Below are 20512 nucleotides of genomic sequence, written 5' to 3' on the forward strand. Positions count from 1 at the left end.
CTATGCGGTGCTCCAGGGAAGGGTGTCGCTTACACCGCTGTGCAACTCGACGACGCTCCTTAATTGCTTCAGCAACTTCCAGCGACTACCAAGGGACTATCTTTCGCTTGGGGCACCCTAAAGAGCGAGGGATCGCGTTTTCTGCCACAGAAATGATTGTTGTAGTCACCTGCTCAACCATCACATCATTGTTACCATGTGGGGGAGATTCAACGGAGACAACAGAGATGAAAGTTTCTCAGTCCACCTTGTTTAAAGCCCTTCTGGGCAGGTGTCCATAGGCCTGACATGGCGGCAGTGACAGAAAGATGGGGAAGTGGTCACTACCACACAGGTCATCATGTGCTCTTCAGTGGATAGGTGGGAGAAGTCCTGGGCTGCCAACTGATAAATCAATGGCTGAGTAACTACCGTGAGCCACACTGAAATGTGTGGCAGCCCCAGTATTTAAGAGGCAGAGGTCAAACTGAGACAGTAAAGTTTCAACATCTCTGCCAGCTAATGCATTCAGGGGTACTGCACCATCTGGAGGAAGATAAACATTGCAGATAGTTATTTCCTGCGCCGTCCTTATTCTAACAGCCACAGCTTCAAGAGGGGTTTGACGGGACACAGTTTCACTAGAGACTGAGTTTAGGACATAAACGCAAACTCCATCTGACATTCGATTATAGTCGCTATGGTTCCTGTAATATCCCTTATAGCCGTGGAGGGCAGGGGGTCCACATTGCCAGGAACCAGGTTTCATGGAGGGCGATGCAGAAAGCAGGTGTAAAGCTTAACAGTTGCCGTAGCTCAGCCAGGTGGTGGAAAAAACTGCCACAATTCCACTGGAGGATGACATCATCATGAGACTGGAAAGGCATGGGACATTCAATGAGGCAGTTTATGCCTCAGTGTCACCTGCTGCCACCAACTTATTGCCTGAGCAGTCTACATCCATTGTGTCTGAGGGTCCGGCAAGATCTAGGTCCTCAGTGGACGCCAGAATCTCCACCTCATCCTCAGACGCAGAGCTTGTAGGTAGCGGTGGTGTGGGTGCCACCACAATTCCTTTGGTCTTGGGGATCTTTTATTTATTTATTTATTTATTTATTTATTTCGCTGTTCCTTGGGTTTCCCTGGCTGGGAGGACTTCACTGATACAGTCTCCGGGACTGAGGATGAGTGTGAAGCCCTACGACCAGCTGCTTTCGGGCTCTGCAGCCACTGGTGGGTGTCATTTTCCCCACTAGCAGAAACCAGCGAAGGGAGTGACCCAAGGGATCCCTTCCTAGCGAGAGGAGCTGAAGAAGTTGTACGCTTCTCTGGCTTAGAAGTGGGGATGGATGTCCCCGATGGTTGGGAGGGTGTTGCTCCTGAAGTAGGTGGTGCAGGAGCAACAGGGAGGGAAGTGCCCCCACCATCAAGGGGGCAGGTGTAGTATTCTGGCTCTGAGAGGTGACTGGGGTTGGCAAAACTGATGGGGCTACAACTGTTGTAGCGGTGGCGTAAGACGATGTCTTGCGTACAGGATGTAGGCATTCAAATTTCCTCTTAGCCTTAGTGTAGGTCAGTCGGTCCAGGGTCTTGTATTCCATGATTTTCCTTTCTTTCTGGGGAATCCTGCAGTCTGGCGAGCAGGGCTCTCCGCAGCTGACACAGATGGGAGGTGGGGCACATGGAGTATTGGGATGTGATGGGCATCAGCAATCTCGACATGTGACGCTGGAAGTACAGCGGGAAGATATATGGCCGAACTTCCAGCATTTAAAGCACACATTGGGGGAGAGAGATAGGGATTTACATCACAGCAGTAGACCATCACCTTGACCTTCTCGGGTAATGTATCATGCTTGAGGGCCAAGATGAAGGCACTGGTGGCAACCTGATTAATCCTCAGACCCTGGTGAACACGTCAAACATAATGTACACCTCGCCGCTCTAAATTGACGTGCAGCTCATCGTCAGACTTCAAAAGAAGGTCCCTCTGAAATATGATACCCTGGACCATATTTAAGCTCTTTTGGGGTGTGATGGTTACAGAAACATCCACCAACTTGTCACAAGTGAGTAACGGCTGTGAATTGGCAAAGGACACTGTTTTGATCAAGACTGACCCAGATCTCATTTTGGACAACCCCTCCGCCTCCCCAAACTTGTCCTCTAAATGCCCAACAAAAAACTGAGGCTTCATCATCATGAAAGATTTCCCATCAGCTCTCAAACGTACAAGGTACCAGGGCAAATAAGAGCCACTGCCATCCTTAGCCTGACATTCCTCCCAAGGTGTGGCCAGGGAGGGGAACGATTTGGGGTCGTACTTCTGAGTGTTGAAATGAGCCCGTGAAAGCTTAGAGACTGCTGGTGTTTGACCACCAGCAAGAGATGATGTACTACGCTTCATCGTGTGTCATCCACCTAGCAGACTGGCCATTGCCGGCAGTCCCGATGCCCCAGCGGGATGGGCATCTACCTCTTGGCATACATGGGAAGTTAACGGCACAGGCATCAGCAGAGCAATCCCTGTGTGGTCAGGGGGCTATAACTAACAGGGTACATGGCGGCCCCAGCACAACGGACTGGCTACTGTGCTGGATACAAGGTGCAAAGAAGTCCATTACCATCGTCAGTGCGAAAAATAATACTGCACAGTGGATGAAGGGTGACCTCACCCAACAGCTGGAAAATGAGCAGAAGTGCAGATTCACGTCGACGTAGGATGCGAAAGGTCTCAGCGCACAATGGACACAATGTACGATGTAAGGTACCCTTCCCCAGTTGGCTCGCTCTCTGGAAAATTTTGAAATATGGAGGTCAAAGCCTACAGTGGACCATCACATACAGGCCGAAACATGTGAAACAACTTTTAGTCACCTTTTATGACAGGCAGGAATATCTTGGGCCTATTCTTACCCCCAGACCCGCATGGGGGTTTCAAAAAGAATGCAGAAAGTTGTATTTTGAAATTCAGGTACAAAATTCTGACTGGGGAGAAATTACGTATAGGGTTTCCCAAGGTTAAGTCTTAGGCCCACTACTGTTCCTCATATATGTAAATGACCTTCTGTCTAGTATACAACAAGCAGAATTAGTACTCTTTGCAGATTACAATAGTATTGCAATCACGCCAAGCATACATAGAGAAACAGAAGAAATGGTAAACAAAGTTCTTAAAAGTGTCATTGACTGGTTTTCTGTAAATGGTCTCACTCTCAAGTTTGAAAAGACACAACATATTCAGTTCTGTGCAACTAGAGGTACAACATCAATGATAAGTGTTAACACATGGTGAGGAAATAATACATAGGGTGGACACTTCAAAGTTCTTTGGGATCCAGATTGATAGGAATTTAAATTGGAAAAAAACACCTTTTAGAACTCCTAAAGCAATTTAGTTCAGCCATGTTTGCGCTTAGAATCATTGAAAATCTTGGTGAGAGACAAATCTGTCAGTTGGAGTATTTTGCAAATTTTCATTCAGTAATGTCATATGGAATAATGTTCTGGTGGAATTCATCTTTGAGAAAGAAAGTCTTTATTGTGCAAAAATGCACTGTAAGAATAATATGTGGTTCTCACCCACGATCATTATGTAGACATATGTTTGAGTTGGGCATTCTGACTACTGCTTCACAGTATATTTATTCTCTCGTGAAATTTGTTGTAAATTATCCACTAAAGTTCAAAAGGAGCAATGAGGTATATAATTACAGCAGAGGGAAAAATGACATCCATTACTCCACATTAAGGTTGTCTTCAGCATACAAAGTGGTGCACAATGATGAAAAAAAACTTTATGATCACTTAGCCAGTGATATAAAATGTCCCACAGATAGCAAAGTAAAATTTCTAACATGCTGAGAAAGTTTCTCCCTGACAACTCCTATTTCGTAGAAGAATTTCTATTATTGTAATGTTATTGTGAAAAGGAAAGTTGCTACTCACCATATTGCGGAGATGCTAGGTCGCACATAGGCACAACAAAAAGACTGTCAGAAATAATAGCTTTCAGCCGGTAAGGCTTTTGTCAGAATTAGATGGCAAACACACACATACACACCCATGCAAACGAAACACACACACACACACACACGACTGCAGTCTCAGGCAACTGAGGCCAGTATGTGTGAGTTGCATTTACGTGGGTGCATATGTGTATGTTTGCCGTCTAATTCTGACAAAGGCCTTACCAGCCGAAAGCTGTTATTTGTGACGGTCTTTTTGTTGTGGCTATCTGTGACTCAGCATCTCCGCTTTATGGTGAGTAGCAACTTTCTTTTTCACAATACTGTTACATTCAATCCTGGATTTTCCACTGTTTGATATTACTGTAATGTGTAAGAGGTAGTGGGTAGAAATTACTAACTCACATCGCATATCTTTTTTATTTTTGTAAAGGAACACCAAACTTACAAATGTTCAGAATGTAACCACATGTACAAATTAATTTGTGACGTGAATGTAAAATGACTTGGTCCACGTTATTATGATCTATCATGCAAAATGATCCCTGGAATATGTAACTAACTAACTAGCACACTACAGTCAATACTTAGACACTGACTTGTCTCAATAATGTTTTGTGGCCTATTTATTTTATACAGTTGTTCAACAAATGCATGTTTCAGTTTTGATGTCTTACAAGTTATTACTCATACTCAAAAAGTACCTACCCCCCCCCCCCCTTAAAAACACACATACATACTGTATATATCAACTGCCATAAGAAACACTGCAACTGCATTATTCCTTCCTTCAGTCATACCTTGACACCCACTGCTTTACAGTACTTTGGATCACTGAGAAGTATCTGGATTATAGGCAGTTTATATCTAATATGAACATTTAAATGTGGCAAAGCTGGGACTGACAATGGCTTCCTTCAAGCAAATAATGTTATTGTGGTGCACCATCACAATAAATCTTTCAATAGGCAAAAGACTGTGTTGAAATGTATTGGTAGCTGTACCGCACGCCAATGTATCTGCACAACTGAGCGTTAAAATTCATTCACATGACTCATTATAACCCTTTTGATTCACCTTTGTACATTTTCTACAGTAAAGACAGGCTGTTGTGAAAGCAAACCAATTAGTACTACAAACCTACAGATAATTAATATCTTTCTTAGCGCACGGAATGCTAATTAGTTTCTCATCCAATTTGTACAAACAAAACAGTTACTATGCAAGATGCTATCGAACATGACACGGAATGAAGCAAGATTCATGCTGAGATACATACACCATTTTCATGATGAGGGTTTGTGAACATGAAATCAAACACTTTGTCCATGTTCGCCATTTTCACTGCAGCACGGTTCAGAAAGATTGCACCACGAATAGTCTCAAATGGGTTTGATCGAGACCTTGCCTTCAGCATTTCATTTGCATCCAATTTGTCAAAAACACTCTGGAACAAAAAAGGTTTAAGGATGATCAAACAAAGACAAAAATCACAGTAGCTGACCCTTCAGATGTGTTACATAAAGTAAAGATTACTCAGTCAACACTGATGTCTACCCCTAAACAAAACAGATTATTCGAGTCTTAAAGTCTATTGTTTAATACAGATAGCTTGAGTATCAACATTCTTCCATGGAAAAGACAGAGCAACGAAAGCCAATACATAAAATAAAATTAGAATAGCTCTTCACAATTAGATTTCTGAGACAAGAGAAACAACTGCACAGATATCGAGCTCAGATGGCAAGCCAGTACAAAGCAAAGAAGTGAGAGATGAATATATATACAGAGAATCTACATAAGGAAATAAACAGACCGTCTACATAAGGGAAGAAAGCAGGCACTGAAAGGAGTGAATACCACCAAACCATCGACTTAACAAGTCATGATTGCAAATGTAGACACAAATTATTCACATAACAATGAAAACCTTAGTAGGAACCAACCTTGGCAAGGGTACATTTGAGTTCTGGAGAAACAGAGGAACATGCAAGACAGAAATAATCCTATCACTTATCTTAGAGGATATATTGAAGAAAGGTAAGCCTACATTTATAGCATTTGTAGATCTACAGAAAGCTTTTGCCAATGTTGTCTGGATCCCCTCTTTGAAATTTTCAAGATAGCAGGGATAAAATACAGTGAGCGTAAGGTTATTTACAACTTGTACATAAACCAGATTCCAGTTATATGAGTCAAAGAACATGACAGGGAAGTTGTAGCTGAAAAAGAAGGGAGACAGGTTTGTAGCCTATCCCCTATGTTATTCGATCTGTGCACAGAATAAGCAGTGAAGGAAACCAAAGAGGAGTTTGTTTAGGGAATTATAGTCCAGGGAAAATAAATAATAACTTTGGGGTTTGGTGATGACACTGTAATTCTGTCAGAAGCAGCAAAGAACTGGAAACAGCAGTTGAACAGAATTGTTGTCTTGAAAAGATGCTACAAGATGAACATCAACAAAAGTACAACAAGGGTAATGGACTAAAAGTAGCAGATGACTTCAGCTATTTGAGCAACAAAATAACTGATGACAGCTGAAGTACAGAGGATATAAAATATGAACTGGCGATAGTGCAAGAACTCATTTCTGAAAAAGAATTTATTAACATCTAGTATAAGTTGAAGTGTTTAAGAAGTATTTTCTGGAGATATTTGTCTGATAAGTAACATTACATGGAAGTGAAACTTGGATAATAAGCACTTCAGACAAGAAGAGAAGAGAATCTTTTGAAATGTTGTGGTTTTGAATGTTGAATATTAGATGGATAGACTAAATAAAGCAATGAAATCAAATCAGGGAAAAAAAGAAATTTATGGTGCAGATTAACTAAAATTAGAGATCAGTTGGTAGCACACATCCTAAGGTATCAAGGAATACTCAGTTTGGTAATGTAGGGAAGTGTGGGGAATAAAAATTGAAGATGGAGATGCAAGCATGAATACAGTAAGCAGGTACATATATATGTAGGTTGTAGGAACTAATCAGATGAAATGGTTCGCACGGGATAGACTATTATAGAGAGCTGCATAAAATCAGTCTTTGAACTGAAGTCCATAACAATAATATCTGTACAAGCAATTGCAATAATGGAATTTACTTTTCAATGAAGTGAGGACACCAGTGACTTTTGTGTGTGTGTGTGTGTGTGTGTGTGTGTGTGTGTGTGCAGTTTAACACCTGCCTGTCTGAATAAGCATTGTAGCTTATGATAAGACATTGTAACTTTTCTAAGTTATTATGTCTACAACTTTGCTCCCGCCGTTTTGCTATAGACGGCAGTAGCGGCAAGTGGGGTTCGGGTGGTTGGTCATAGGTGTAATACAATAAGCTTAGGCATCTGTAAACATAATGCCATAAAAATATTAGTTGATTTGTGATGGCATCATAAGATTATTCTCAATTAAGTACGTCAACTTATGGACCCATTTCTCACCATTTGTGGGAAGTTTTAATTTTCTTCTTTAACATGAAGAAATCTGTGGCAGTGGCTCTTAAAATGCTGGTTACAACCAATGGGGAGGGAATTATTAGTGGAAGAACATGCAGAGAATGTTTTCAACGCCTTAAGAAGGGTGATTAGACCGGCATGGCGGTGGACGACAGAACGTTTTTGTAGCTACTGAAACAGACGAAGACAGTCACAGGACATCATTATCGAAAGCAATTGATGTGTTCAAGCCCAGCACTGAAACACAAATGGCCACAACACAGTGATCGACACTTAAAGGTAATTTTGCAGCAGGGCAGTGCTTGACACCATGTCGCGCATCAAAATATAATTGGAAATGTTGAAATGAGAAGTTCTGTCCCTCCCGCCAAATTCTCCATACATTGCTCTCTCTGACTACCACCTTTTTCTACCAGTGGCATACAGTCTGGCTGACCAGCACTTCTGATCATATGAACAAGTGCAAAATTGAATCGATTCATGGATCCCCACAAAAGACATCCAGTTCTTCCGCCACGGGATTCGTATGCTATCTGAAAGATGGGAGAATGTAGTGGCAAGCGATGGGCAATACTATGAATCATAATTTTTTTGTAAGTTTTCACAATAAAGCCCCGAACTTTGAGAAAAAACAATGGAAGCAAAGTTGTAGACCTAGTAAACTCAGTTTCACTAATACAAAACTGTACCCATCACTGGTTCACCTCATTTCAATTGCACTTGATATAAGTATAACAACTGGATACACAATATCACTAGTACTGTGTAAATATCAGCCAGAGTTAGGTTCTACACTGATTCTTTCAGCTCTGTTTACACTAAATCCAAGTAGCTAGTTACCATTTTCAGCTAAGTTTTTTAGCCTATTCTTAGTTGAGAACCAATTTTAGGCACTGATTAAATCTCCTATATACAAAGTATTACAAAGAAACATATCAACATGGCTGAACACGTACAAGCATACATTTTTAGCATTCATATTTTTGGAATTAATAGTTAACAATTCTATTAATACTACTAGTGGTAGTACTATAGTAACAGTTTTATTCATCAAAGGATCACTGCTAAACCTGCAGAGTGCTCACGTTAGAGCTCCGGAAGAAAAGGAGAACCTTAAGGAGTTGCCAGGCAGGAGAACCACCTGCGGAAAAGTGAACCAAACTAACAGTAGACAAGCAAAATGTGACAGAAAGAATACAAACAACGCAAAAGACCAGGACAATAGGACAAGGACTAAACCTAGACGAAGACAGTGCATTAAGCGAAGCCTTTGACATAACGATGACAACAAGGCTGAAAGTGGCAGAGACACACACCCAAGATGTGACCAAGAACAGTAATGGTACAAGCAAGATAGTTATCATCCAGTCCTAGTACAGTAAATATAGATCTGACAGTAGCAAGCATGAGCACTGAACTGACCAGTTGTGCGCCACTCTATATACCGGTCATGTGGAATGCTATTGGCCACCATATTCACGTGGCAAGACAGTAGTGCTCTTGCCATACAAATAAAGTGCTGCATTGCCGCAGTGCCCCTAACAGCCATCTAAGTCCACCTCCTTAGAGGGCATTCAATATCTGTAGCTCTGATACAAGAATTACTTTTGCAAGTTCGGGTATTATAATTTCAGGGGGGAGAGGAGGATGATAAAAAAAAAAAAATTCACAGAAAGAGACATTTACATACTTACAGGCCAAGATCAACAACCATGGAACAGGTAGCTCACCTTGGCCTTAAAGTAGGAACCATTCAGCACTTGGCTGAAGTAATTTAAGGACATTTTGGGAAACCTAAATGATGATTCCAGAGGTATATTACAGCTTCCATTCATTGAATACAAGGCCACGCTGTTTAAAAAAGCACAATATCATTTGTTTTATCCCTCATTACAAGACTGTCTTCTATGTACATTCTTGCAAAGAATGGTGTAAAAAGCTAGTGCTACAATGTTCATTCATTTGTCAACACCAATCACAGCACACACCATCAGCTAGTAACAGAACCATGACAATGATGTTAAAGTGTGTCACTTGAACAAAGTAATATAGCTATAAAAATTACATTATTTGAAGTAATATAACAATGAAAACAATCACCTTCAACCCTTCTACCCAAAGAAGGAGCCACTGGCTCCGAAAGCTTGCCAATCACAATAATCTTTTATGTGAGTGTTCTGCTGCTGCTTGGTGAGTAGATTTTTTATCTGTCCATTTAAATATTATTATCTGAAGCATAAGTGCAAATCCAAAATGTGAAAATTTTGCATCCAAATGACTAGCACATGACAGGAATTAATGAAGAGCTGTATCAAACCACTCAGAAAACTGGGAAGAAAAAAACAAAAAGAAAAACCTGCACCCAAGTACATCACATGGAATGACTGACAGCTTCAACTTTTCACTAGGTTATCTCCATCTTATTGAAAGTACCTAATCAAAAATGTTCACTGCATTGCATACTATGCTAAAGAGAAAAATTATGTAACCATAGTAGCTTATATAAAACTATATACTGACCTCTGAATAGCACCCATTGTTTAAAGTGAGAGCATTGCCTTAGTACACTTTCTGATACTTTTTGCTGCCTCAAGCTGTCACTGACCACCTTCAAACCTACCAACAGCTTGTCTTCCCATAGGTTTCAGTAAATAAAATTGCTGAGACATTGCACCAGCTTGTTGATTCCAGAAAATAAATCTTTCACTCTGCAATGAAGTGTACACCATTTTGAAACGTACTGGAAGATAAAAAGTTTTTGATGGTGCTGGGCCACAGTCATAAAGTAGTTTTTGGAAAAATGCTGCCATTTGACTGCATATTACTGCATTTTTCTTCTGAGCAATCTAGAATTTGGCTTTCACACCATTCTTGAGTACAATGCTAAAAGTTCTTAGACCATGAACACAACATATCTTGTAAAGTCAACTCAAAGCAGGTAAATGAGACTAGCATACATTTTTTAAGATGTAACTGTTAAAGTGACATCAGTTTTCTAACACATCATAGATGTGTACGAGCTGTCTAGTACTCTGGTATGACTGAACTAAGGCTAGCCTCCATACAAAAGGCATGCCTACTGAATTAAGGCTAGCCTCCACACACAAGGCACATTATTTTATGCACCCACTATGTGTCACTCAATTAGTTCCCAAGTGGACATCCCTCCACTACATGTGGATGTAAGTGGACACACAGCTCCACTCAAGCCATTATTAGTCAGTATTTTGATTTATTTTAATAAATTATTGTAACTTGTTGCTAATCTGTATTATCATATACTTTTGTTTAGCTATTGCCTAACACTATTTGGCTCCGTGACGAGACTTTATAGTTTCTGCATGCGTCCAAGTCATATCATAACAGAAACTACTTTCAGTGCTAAAGTGTTCTCTTCCTGCCTGTTATTTATGTATAACAGCAAGTGCATTTGATGAATATAACACTTGTCAAATGAATACCTGTAGTAATAATGAATGGCTATACTCCAATCAGCTCTACATAACGTTCATTACCAGACTGCACCAGGAAATCTTGACTGATAGCCTAAATGGCATGGTCTCTGAAAGACCATTACTGTATTAAAATAAAAACGGATTCACCTTTGAACTGAGAACATTCCTTAATAAATTTGGATCACAAAAATTAGTTTCATCATTTATAACCAATTTGCGCTGGCCCTCCTTCATCCAAGTGCCTAACTCTTCAAGTGAAATAGGTTCATAATTCGAATCTTTCAGCCATTTTGGAGATTCTTCTACTGACACCACCTGCAAAGAAAAAGTGCTAAATGTGAAATATCTATTTTACGAATACTCAAGTAAACTTTAACTTCAAACATTACTTAATCTGCTTGAAACTACAGATATGTAAATGGAAGAAAGAGAAAATAAAACTGATGGAACAATGTAGCATTACTAAGATAAACACGACAGGAACATATCACAAAAAACTTAGTTTTGGAAAATCTCATAGCACTGACCTCGAATAAGTTTGGAATATGTTGAAAACTTGTAATGATAGCATGATAAAGGTTAAAGATTCAAACTATGGCCCTCTGGGGAAAAGCCTCAAACTATGGCACTTTCCCTGCTACACTAGAAAAGATACACAAAATGAACACTTTTCTGAGATACTACAGAGTAGGGGATGTGTTTCTGTCTTCTTTTTTTTTATGAGTGGAGGACATTGGTTCAATAAGTTACAGTGGAACAGCAGGTGGCATGTGGGAAAAACCAAACACTTCAATGGGTCATTGTGGGTGAGGTGGGTGACACAATGCTATATTTTTAAAGCTACAGTAGACCGTTGAAATGTCAGCCATATTTTTTTTCCAGCATATTTGCTTCATGAAATATCAACACTATTATACACTTGGTTAGCCTTCAGAGTCCAAGTCTTTGATTTCTTCATAGTATAATATTAGGCAACTGAGGAAGATAGATAAATAGCCTTGTCTTATTAGCTTATCACCTGTTTGACAGTTCTGAATAAGGTTCATCAGGATTCTTATTTCATGGGGAAGAGAGGAGATAGTGTCAGTAAAGATTCCTAGCTAGAATTTAGCACTGTTAAGGACTGCTGTGACTGCAGATGGATATAGTGAGAGAAGACTATTGCCTGAAATTCTCCCCCTCGGGAGACACTACCCTAATGAAACACTGCCCATCTGAGCGAGGGGGTTTGTGTGTTCCAATGAACTGGAGGGCTGTATCAGCAGTAGTGTAACTGCCAGCAGGATCCCCCAAGCTGGTCAGGTCACCACATAGGATCCAGAGAAAGTGCTTCTCACAATGTCCTGTCTTTTCATCTCTGTGACTGTGTGGCAACAGGCACAGTCCCCTAATGTGAGAAGCAGAAGATCCTTGGTAACCAGGACAATGGTGATGCACATAGGTCTCACTGCAGAAGGATGAATAGCATTCTATAGCTGAGGTGGAGACAAGTTATCTAAGAGGTAAGGCCCTGAAATAAAACCTTGACAGGTGTACAGGCCATGAGGTGGCAGCCCCACCAGGACACTTGAGGGCTGTGGTCTGAAAATCCACACCACCAAAAAAATTCAAATCATAGAAACTAAAAGGAGAAATAGTTGGATGGGTCTTAAGGATATGACCTTTGGCCTGAAAAGGAAAACCTGTAGTGGATTTTGGAATGTAAGAACACACAGAGATGGGAAAGTTAATACAGGTCAAAAAAAGAGATGGAGAACTACAGATTGGATATAATGAGATTGTTTGAAATAAGGTGGCCAGACTTTGGAGAACTTAAAACACAAGAAGGTGGAGTGCTGCTGTATGTAGGACAGTCAGATGAAGATGTCATGTACTGGAACAGTGTAGGGCTCTTACTATCTAACAACTGCAAAAGGAGTTTACTGGAGTGGAAACCAGTGTCAGAAAGGATAATAACCACATGCTTTAGAATAAAGCACTCTGTCTTCAGGCCACGAGTGGCCTACCGGGACCATCCGACCGCCATGTCATCCTCCGTGGAGGATGCGGATAGGAGGGGCGTGGGGTCAGCACACTGCTCTCCCAGCCGTTATGATGGTATTCTTGATCGAAGCCGCTACTGTTCGGTCGAGTAGCCCCTCAATTGGCATCACGAGGCTGAGTGCACCCCGAAAAATGGCAACAGTGCATGGCGGCCCGGATGGTCACCCATCCAAGTGCTGACCACGCCCGACAGCACTTAACTTCGGTGATCTCACGGGAACCGGTGTAACCACTGTGGCAAGGGCGCTGCCATGCTTTAGAATAAATGTATGAAATATCACAGTAATTCAATGCTATGCACCTATTGAAATAGCTGCAAGAGAATATGATGCATTTTACACAGAGCTAAATGGGGTTCTAAGACAAACTAATTGCAGAGACATAAAAAATTTAATGTAAGACTTTAACACAAAAGCTGGTTCAAAAAATGAAGGGCTTGAACACATCATGGGCATACACAGCATTAAGAATAAAAATGGAAATGGTGAACTGCTGATAGATATGTGCACTGAGTATGACCTAGTATTCAAGACACACTGTTTCCACATCACAACAGCCACACGATAGTGTAGGTCTTGCTGTATCATGTCACTGAAAATCAGATACATCACATTAAAAAAACGTAAGCCGTAACTTTCAACACTCTCTGCTAAATGTCAGAAATACAAGAGGAGCAGACATTGGAAGTGACTACCACCTAATTTAGGCCGAGTTCAAATTGAAGATAGTGTCAAACAGAACCTAGCTCAATTACAGGAGCAAAGAAAGAGAGAAAGAGAGAGAGAGAGAGAGAGAGAGAGAGAGAGAGCACATATTAAGATTTAAGACACAGCAAAGGAAAGAATGGATCTCTGATGAAATAAGCTGCAGGAAAGAACTAAAACAAAAGATACATTTTGGTAACACAAGTGCACTGAAGATCAAAGCACATAAAGAACACACAGAAGCAAATGAAAAAATGAAAATATGACAGCAAGGCGAGATAGAAAAAATGGATAGATGAGAGATGACCAGGTACAGTTAGCAGAAACAGCAGCAAACAGGGATATATAAAGGAGCTGTACAATATCAGCATACAACTCTCAATGAAGAACTTTAGATGTGAAGGATCTGTTAAGAGCAAGGATGGAGTGATGATTACAAATCAATAGGCACAGCTACAGAGATGGGAGGACTAAGTCAAGGAGTTGTTAAATTGCAAAAACAACCAAGAGGTACAGGTGAAGAACGTTCCAGCAAGTTGAAGCAGACCAAGATACAAATCTGCAATGACCCACAACGGGCAAAATTAGGAGTGCTTTGAGAAGCCTAAAAATGCAAAGACTCCAGACCTATACAACATAGCACCACAGGTCTTAAAAGCCGATATCAAAAGTACCTTTAAGATGCTCCTCCCCTGGCTCAAGAGAAGCTCCCACAAGAGTGGCTGGCAGTAAAGCTCCCAAAAAAAAAAAAAAAAAAAAAAAAAAAAAAAAAAAAAAAAAAAAAAAAAAATTTGTCGGCCTGTAACAACTGGTGTGGTATTACACTGGTGTCAGTGCCCAGCAAGATCCTCACCAGAGTTATTTTCAATATTCAAGATTCAGTTGAAAATTGACTGCATAAATTACAGGCTTATTTTTACCTTATTAATACTCTTAGGATCATATTAGACCAAAGCAAAGAATTCCAGGCAACCAAATATCTAGTATTCACTGATTTTGAAACGGCCTTCGATTCTGTGAAACATCAAATACTATGGCAACTGTTGCGAAAGTATAGTATACCACAGAAGATTCTAATCATCATCAGTAACCTGTATGATGGCTACAAACGATGCTTGTTTCACAACGGAAATCTCACAGATCCAACAGAGGTAACACTAAAATTGTGAAGACTGTCCTTCTGTATAGCAGTGAAAGCTGATATGTAGATAAAAAGATCACAGTTTTAGGTGTCTCTAGTGCATAATAAATATCTGGTGGCCAGAAAAAAATAAGTAATGAAATCATATGTAATGGAGGAATGATGAAACATAGCTTGTCAAATGGACACTCGTAATTTTAAAATATATCTAAATACATATGAACAGTTATTGATAGTGGCACAATCTGTCAGTTATCAGTTCCCTACTGTCAATTTTGAAGAAAAACTCATGATTCCACAAGCAAAGTTTCCATTATCTGGTATGTTTCTGACAGTTGAATGATAATTCTAATACAAATCATTCACATTGACATTTCATTATCCTATCACACATGGAGAGCTGCATCAAACCACAGACCACAACAACATCACACATGTTCATCAATAGGGCACACAAACCTTGTGTTAACTGAATTCGGAGAAGAAAGATCGCAACACTTACAGTTACACAGTATGACTAATTTCAGTCTGCAATATGAATACCATTAACATAAAATACTTTTTATGTTACTATAAACTGTGTTAAATACAGAAATAAAATGAATATTTAGTTGAATATTTAAAAGCAGAATCTTACCTCAAGGGAACTATCCCATTCAAGTGTAGCAGCTTCAAGACCCTCAATACGCAGACCTAAGCCTCTGCGACCTCGCTGACGTGACATTTCCACTGGGTCAACACGACCCTGCTCATGTTTTCCCAGGCCCAAGCCAGCCTTGTAGCCCATTGATTCCTGTACAACAAAATATCTGACTATACATGATACTCTCATGGTGAATCACACACAATATTTTTAAGTAGGTACATCTAGCAGATCCATAAACCCAGAATTAATGGATTCTCAGAGCAAGGGGTAGTGGCTACTAGCCATACGATTAGATTAGATTATATTAATTATTCATTCCATAGACCCATAAAAGAGGGAATCCTCCTGGGTGTGGAACATGTCAGATAAACACATTAGAAAAATGTAATTAGAAAAACTTGAGTTTCATTAATTTTAATGATCCTCAGTCAATAAACAGTAAAATTATTTACATGAATTAAATTTAAATGTCTAATATTTACAGGTTTAATACTTACATCTGCTTTCATTAAATCCATCATTCAGGCATTTGCTAGTTTCTTGGCTACTACAACCAAGTATTGTCAAAAATTAAAGTAAATTATTCATTTCAGTGATCCTCAGTTAAGAACATTCTGATTATGTACAAGATTTTAAATTAAACTTCCACTATTTACAGACTCTTCCACTATTTACAGACTTAAGACTTACATCTGCTTTCCATACATCCATCATTCACACAGTAGGTAGTTGCTTGGCTGTTACAACCAAGTATTGTCAAAAATTAAAGTATAATAAATTTTCATTAAAATGGTCTACTGAACTTGTTGAGAAACTCTTGGATGGAATAGAATGCGTTGGCCACCAAAAATTCTTTTAAATTATGTTTAAATTGTGCCTTGTCTGAAACTAAACTCTTAATGGTTGCTGGTAACTTATTGAAAATATGCGTTGCTGAATACTGGACTCCTTTCTGGGCAAGAGTAAGTGATTTTAAATCTTTATGTATATTGTTCTTTTCCCTAGTATTGATACTGTGTACTAAGCAGTTACTTGGAAAAAGAGATGTATTATTTACAACAAACTTCATTAAGGAATAAATATACTGAGAAGCTGTGGTTAATATGCCCAATTCTTTGAATAGGTTTCGACATGATGTTCTTGGATTTACACTACTCATTACTCTTATTATATGCCGAGAAACTTCGCACCCCTCCTAAAGTGGTGTTCCATTGCCCACTCAACCTCCACAACATCCTAGTACATCCCTATGCCACTCCCAATCCGAACTCCTTGCTACAAGGATTGTATCCCTGTGGAAGGCCCAATTACAAGACTTGACCAATCCACCTACCCAGAACTTCCTATTCCAGTCCCGTCACAGGTTTATCCTACCCCATCATTGGCCAGACCACTTGTGAAAGCAGCCTTGCCATTTACCAGCTCTGCTGCAACCATTGCACAGCTTTTCACATTGAACAATGGAAAATTCAGGATGGAATGTAACAATATTAAGAAAAGGAAAGTTGCTACTCACCATGTAGCGGAGATGCTGAGTCGCAGATAGGCACTACATAAACTGTCACAAATCAACAATAGAAACACACACACACACACACACACACACACACACACACAAACTGCAGTGTCAGGCAACTGAAACCACAGTCAGTCAGTGTGGCTTCAGTTGCCTGAGACTGCAGTCACGTGTGAGAGTTGCATTTTTGTGTGTGTGTGTGTGTGTGTGTGTGTGTGTGTGTGTGTGTGTGTTTTTATGTCTATTCTTTGTTGATTTGTGACAGTCGTTTTAATGTGCCTATCTGCGACTCAGCATCTCCACTATATGGTGAGTAGCAAGTTTCCTTTTCATATCTTTTTATACTGGCATGACTACCATGAGAAAAAGACTGAATAAACAACAAAAGGATAATGTTCTACGATCAGGGTATGGAATGTCAGAAGCTTGAATGTAAGGGAAGATGGAAAATTTGAAAAGGGAGATGCAAAGGCTCAATCTCGATACAGTAGGGGTCAGGGAGGTGAAATGGAAAGAAGACAGGGATTTCTGGTCAGATGAATATAAGGTAATATCAACAACAGCAGAAAATGGTATAACAGGAGCAGGATTCATTATGAATAGGAATGTAGGGCAAAGAGTGTGTTACTGTGAACAGTTCAATGATAGGGTAGTTTGTATCAGAATCGACAGCAAATCAACAATGACAAAGATAGTTCAGGAACACATGCCAACATCGCCAGCTGAAGATGGGGAGATAGAGAAAGTATATGAGGATACTGAAGGTGTAACAGAGTATGTAAAGGGGAGACAAAAATCTACTAGACATGAGAGACTGGAATGCAGTTGTGTAGAAGGAAAGGTTACATTAGATTATGGGCTTGGGACAAGGAATGAGAGAGGAGAAAGACTGACTGAGTTGTGTAATAAATTTCAGCTAGTAATAGCGAATACTCTGTTCAAGAGTCACAAGAGAAGAAGGTATACTTGGAATAGACTGGGTGATATGCAAAGATTTCAGTTATATTACATCGTGGTCAGAGAGAGATTCTGAAATCGGATACCGGATTGTAAGGCTTACTCAGGAGCAGATATAGGCTCAGATCACAATGTACTAGTGATGAAGAGTAGACTGAAGTTTAAGAGATTAGTCAGGTAGAATCAATACACAGGGAAGTGGGATATGGAAGCACGAAGTAATGACGAGATAGGCTTGAAGTCTGCAAAGGCTACAGAAACAGCAATAAAGAATAGGTCAGTAGACAGTACAGATGAAGAGGAATGGGCGTCTCTAAAAAGGGTAGTCACCGAAGTTGGAGAGAAAAACATAGGTAAAAAGAAGGTAACTGCAAAGAAACCATTAGTACCAGAAGAAATACTTCAGCTGATTGACAAAAGAAGGAAGTACAAAAATATTCAGGGAAATTTATGATTACAGACATACAAGTAGCTGAGGAATGAAATAAACAGGAAGTGCAGGGCAGTTAAGATGAAATGGCAACATGAAAAATGCGAAGAAATCGAAAAAGACTGACTCAGCATATAGGACAGTCAAAGCACACTTCAGTGAAAGTAAAAGGAAGGGTGGTAACATCAAAAGTACAACAGGAATTCCACTGTTAAATGCAGAGGAGAAAGCAGATAGGTGGAGAGAGTACAGTGAAGGTCTCTATGAGGGAGAAGATTTGCCTGATGTGATAGAAAAAGAAACAGGAGTCCATTTAGAGGAGATAGGGGATCCAGTATTAGAATCAGAATTAAAGAGAGCTTTGGAGAGCTTAAGATCAGATAAGTCAGAAGGATAGATAATATTCCATCATAATTTCTAGCCATTGGGGGAAGTGACAACAAAACTACTATTTACTTTGGTGTGTAGAATGTATGTGTCCAGTGATATATACCAGCCGATTTTTGGAAAAATATCATCCACACAATTCATAAGACTGCATGAACTGACTAGTTTGTATAGGGAGAGACGGGTAATATACAATATCTACATGCGCCAACATGGAATAATAACAGTGGACAACCAAAAATGAATTCTCATATTAAAAAGGTTCTGGACAAGGATGCAGTCTTTCATCCCTAGTGTTTAATCTGCACATTGAGGAATCAATGACGCAAAATTGAATTAAAATTCAAGGGAAAGGATATCAACTACACGATTTGCTGATGACATTGCTATTCTTGATGAAAGTGAAGAATAATTACAAGATTGGCCGAACCAAATGAGCAGTCTAATGAGTACAGAATACGGACTGAGAGTAAATTGAAGGAACACAAAGGTAATGAGAACTAGCAGAAATGAGAACAGCGAGAAACTTAACATCAGGTCTGATGCTTACAAAGTGGATGAAGTTAAGGAATTCTACTATCTAGGCAGCAAAATAACCAATGACAGACAGAGCAAAGGAGGACATCAAAAGTAGAATAGCACCGGCAAAAAGGGCATTCTTGGCCAAGAGACGTCTACTAGTATCAAACATAGGCCTTAATTTGAGGACAACATTTCTGAGAATGTACATTTGGAGCCCAGTGTTATGTGGTAGTGAAACATGAACCATGGGGGAACTGCAACAGAAGAGAATCGAAGCACTTGAGATGTGGTGCTACAAACGAATGTTGAAAATTAGGTGGACTGATAAGGTAAGGAATGAGGAGGTTCTATGCAGAATCGGAGAGGAAAGGAATATGTGGAAAACACTGACGAGGAGAAGTGACAGGATGATAGAACATCTGTTAAGACATCAGGGAATGACTTCCATGGTACTAGAGGGACTTGGAGATGGCAATAATTATAGAGGAAGACAGAGATTGGAATATACCCAGCAAACGATAGAGGATGCACGTTGCCGGCGTTACTACGAGATGAAGAGATTGGCACAGGAGAGGAATTCGTCACAGGGTCCATGAGGACTCATGACAAAAGAAAAAGAAAAGAAAAAAAGCCTACCAACCAGCATTCCGTCAGAATGGCCAAACTATGGCCATGAACAAAGTAGACCATCACACAACATTCGGCTGAACATGACATCCTCGATTTCAATGGCCGCTTTTCTACCCTAGCCATCTGGATCCTCCTCTTCACCACCAGCTTTTCTGAACTGTACAGATGGAAGTTATCCTTACACCACATTCTCCGCTCCTGTAATCATTCCAGCCTTGACCTGTGGCAACAAACTGTCCCCATACCCTCTAGCCAACAGTTTCCACTCCCTCAGCCCCATCACCTCCTCTCCATTTCCATCTTCTATGTTATTCATTTGCTGCCCTCTGCCAACACACCAGTCCATATATCCCCACTCCTCTCCTTTCTTGCTCAGCTTTCCCCACCTCCCTGCCCCACAGCCTCCTGACATGGCACCTGTTGCCAGTCTAGTCCCTGCACACTCTGCCAGACAGCGCTCCTCTCTTCCTTCATCCATAAACTGATAGCCCTTCCCCTTCCTCATCCCCTCCAGATTGCTGCTAGCATCCTACGTGATAGTTGCACTGTGGCCCTGAGCTGCTGGAGTTGACGGTCATGTGTGCATGGGGTGTATTTGTTTGTGTGGAGGAATGGTGTGTGTTCCTTTTTTTCCAATGAAGGCTGTGGTCAAAATGTTAGGTGTAAGTGTCTTTTAATTGTC

At 40.2% G+C, this 20512-nt stretch overlaps 1 protein-coding gene across 1 annotated transcript in view; it reads right to left on the minus strand.

Moving 5' to 3' along the window:
• The window catches only part of LOC126204447 (cap-specific mRNA (nucleoside-2'-O-)-methyltransferase 1), a 286518-nt gene that overhangs the window by 247208 nt on the left and 18798 nt on the right, over positions 1-20512 (minus strand). The window contains exons 4-6 of the mRNA XM_049938834.1: positions 15380-15535; positions 11002-11169; positions 5227-5394 (exon numbers count right to left, since the gene is read on the minus strand). Coding sequence (XP_049794791.1) covers positions 5227-5394; positions 11002-11169; positions 15380-15535 — 492 coding nt within the window. The remainder of the gene's footprint in view (positions 1-5226; positions 5395-11001; positions 11170-15379; positions 15536-20512) is intronic.

This window comes from Schistocerca nitens, chromosome 9 (genome assembly GCF_023898315.1).
Source record: "Schistocerca nitens isolate TAMUIC-IGC-003100 chromosome 9, iqSchNite1.1, whole genome shotgun sequence".
NCBI lineage: Eukaryota > Metazoa > Arthropoda > Insecta > Orthoptera > Acrididae > Schistocerca > Schistocerca nitens.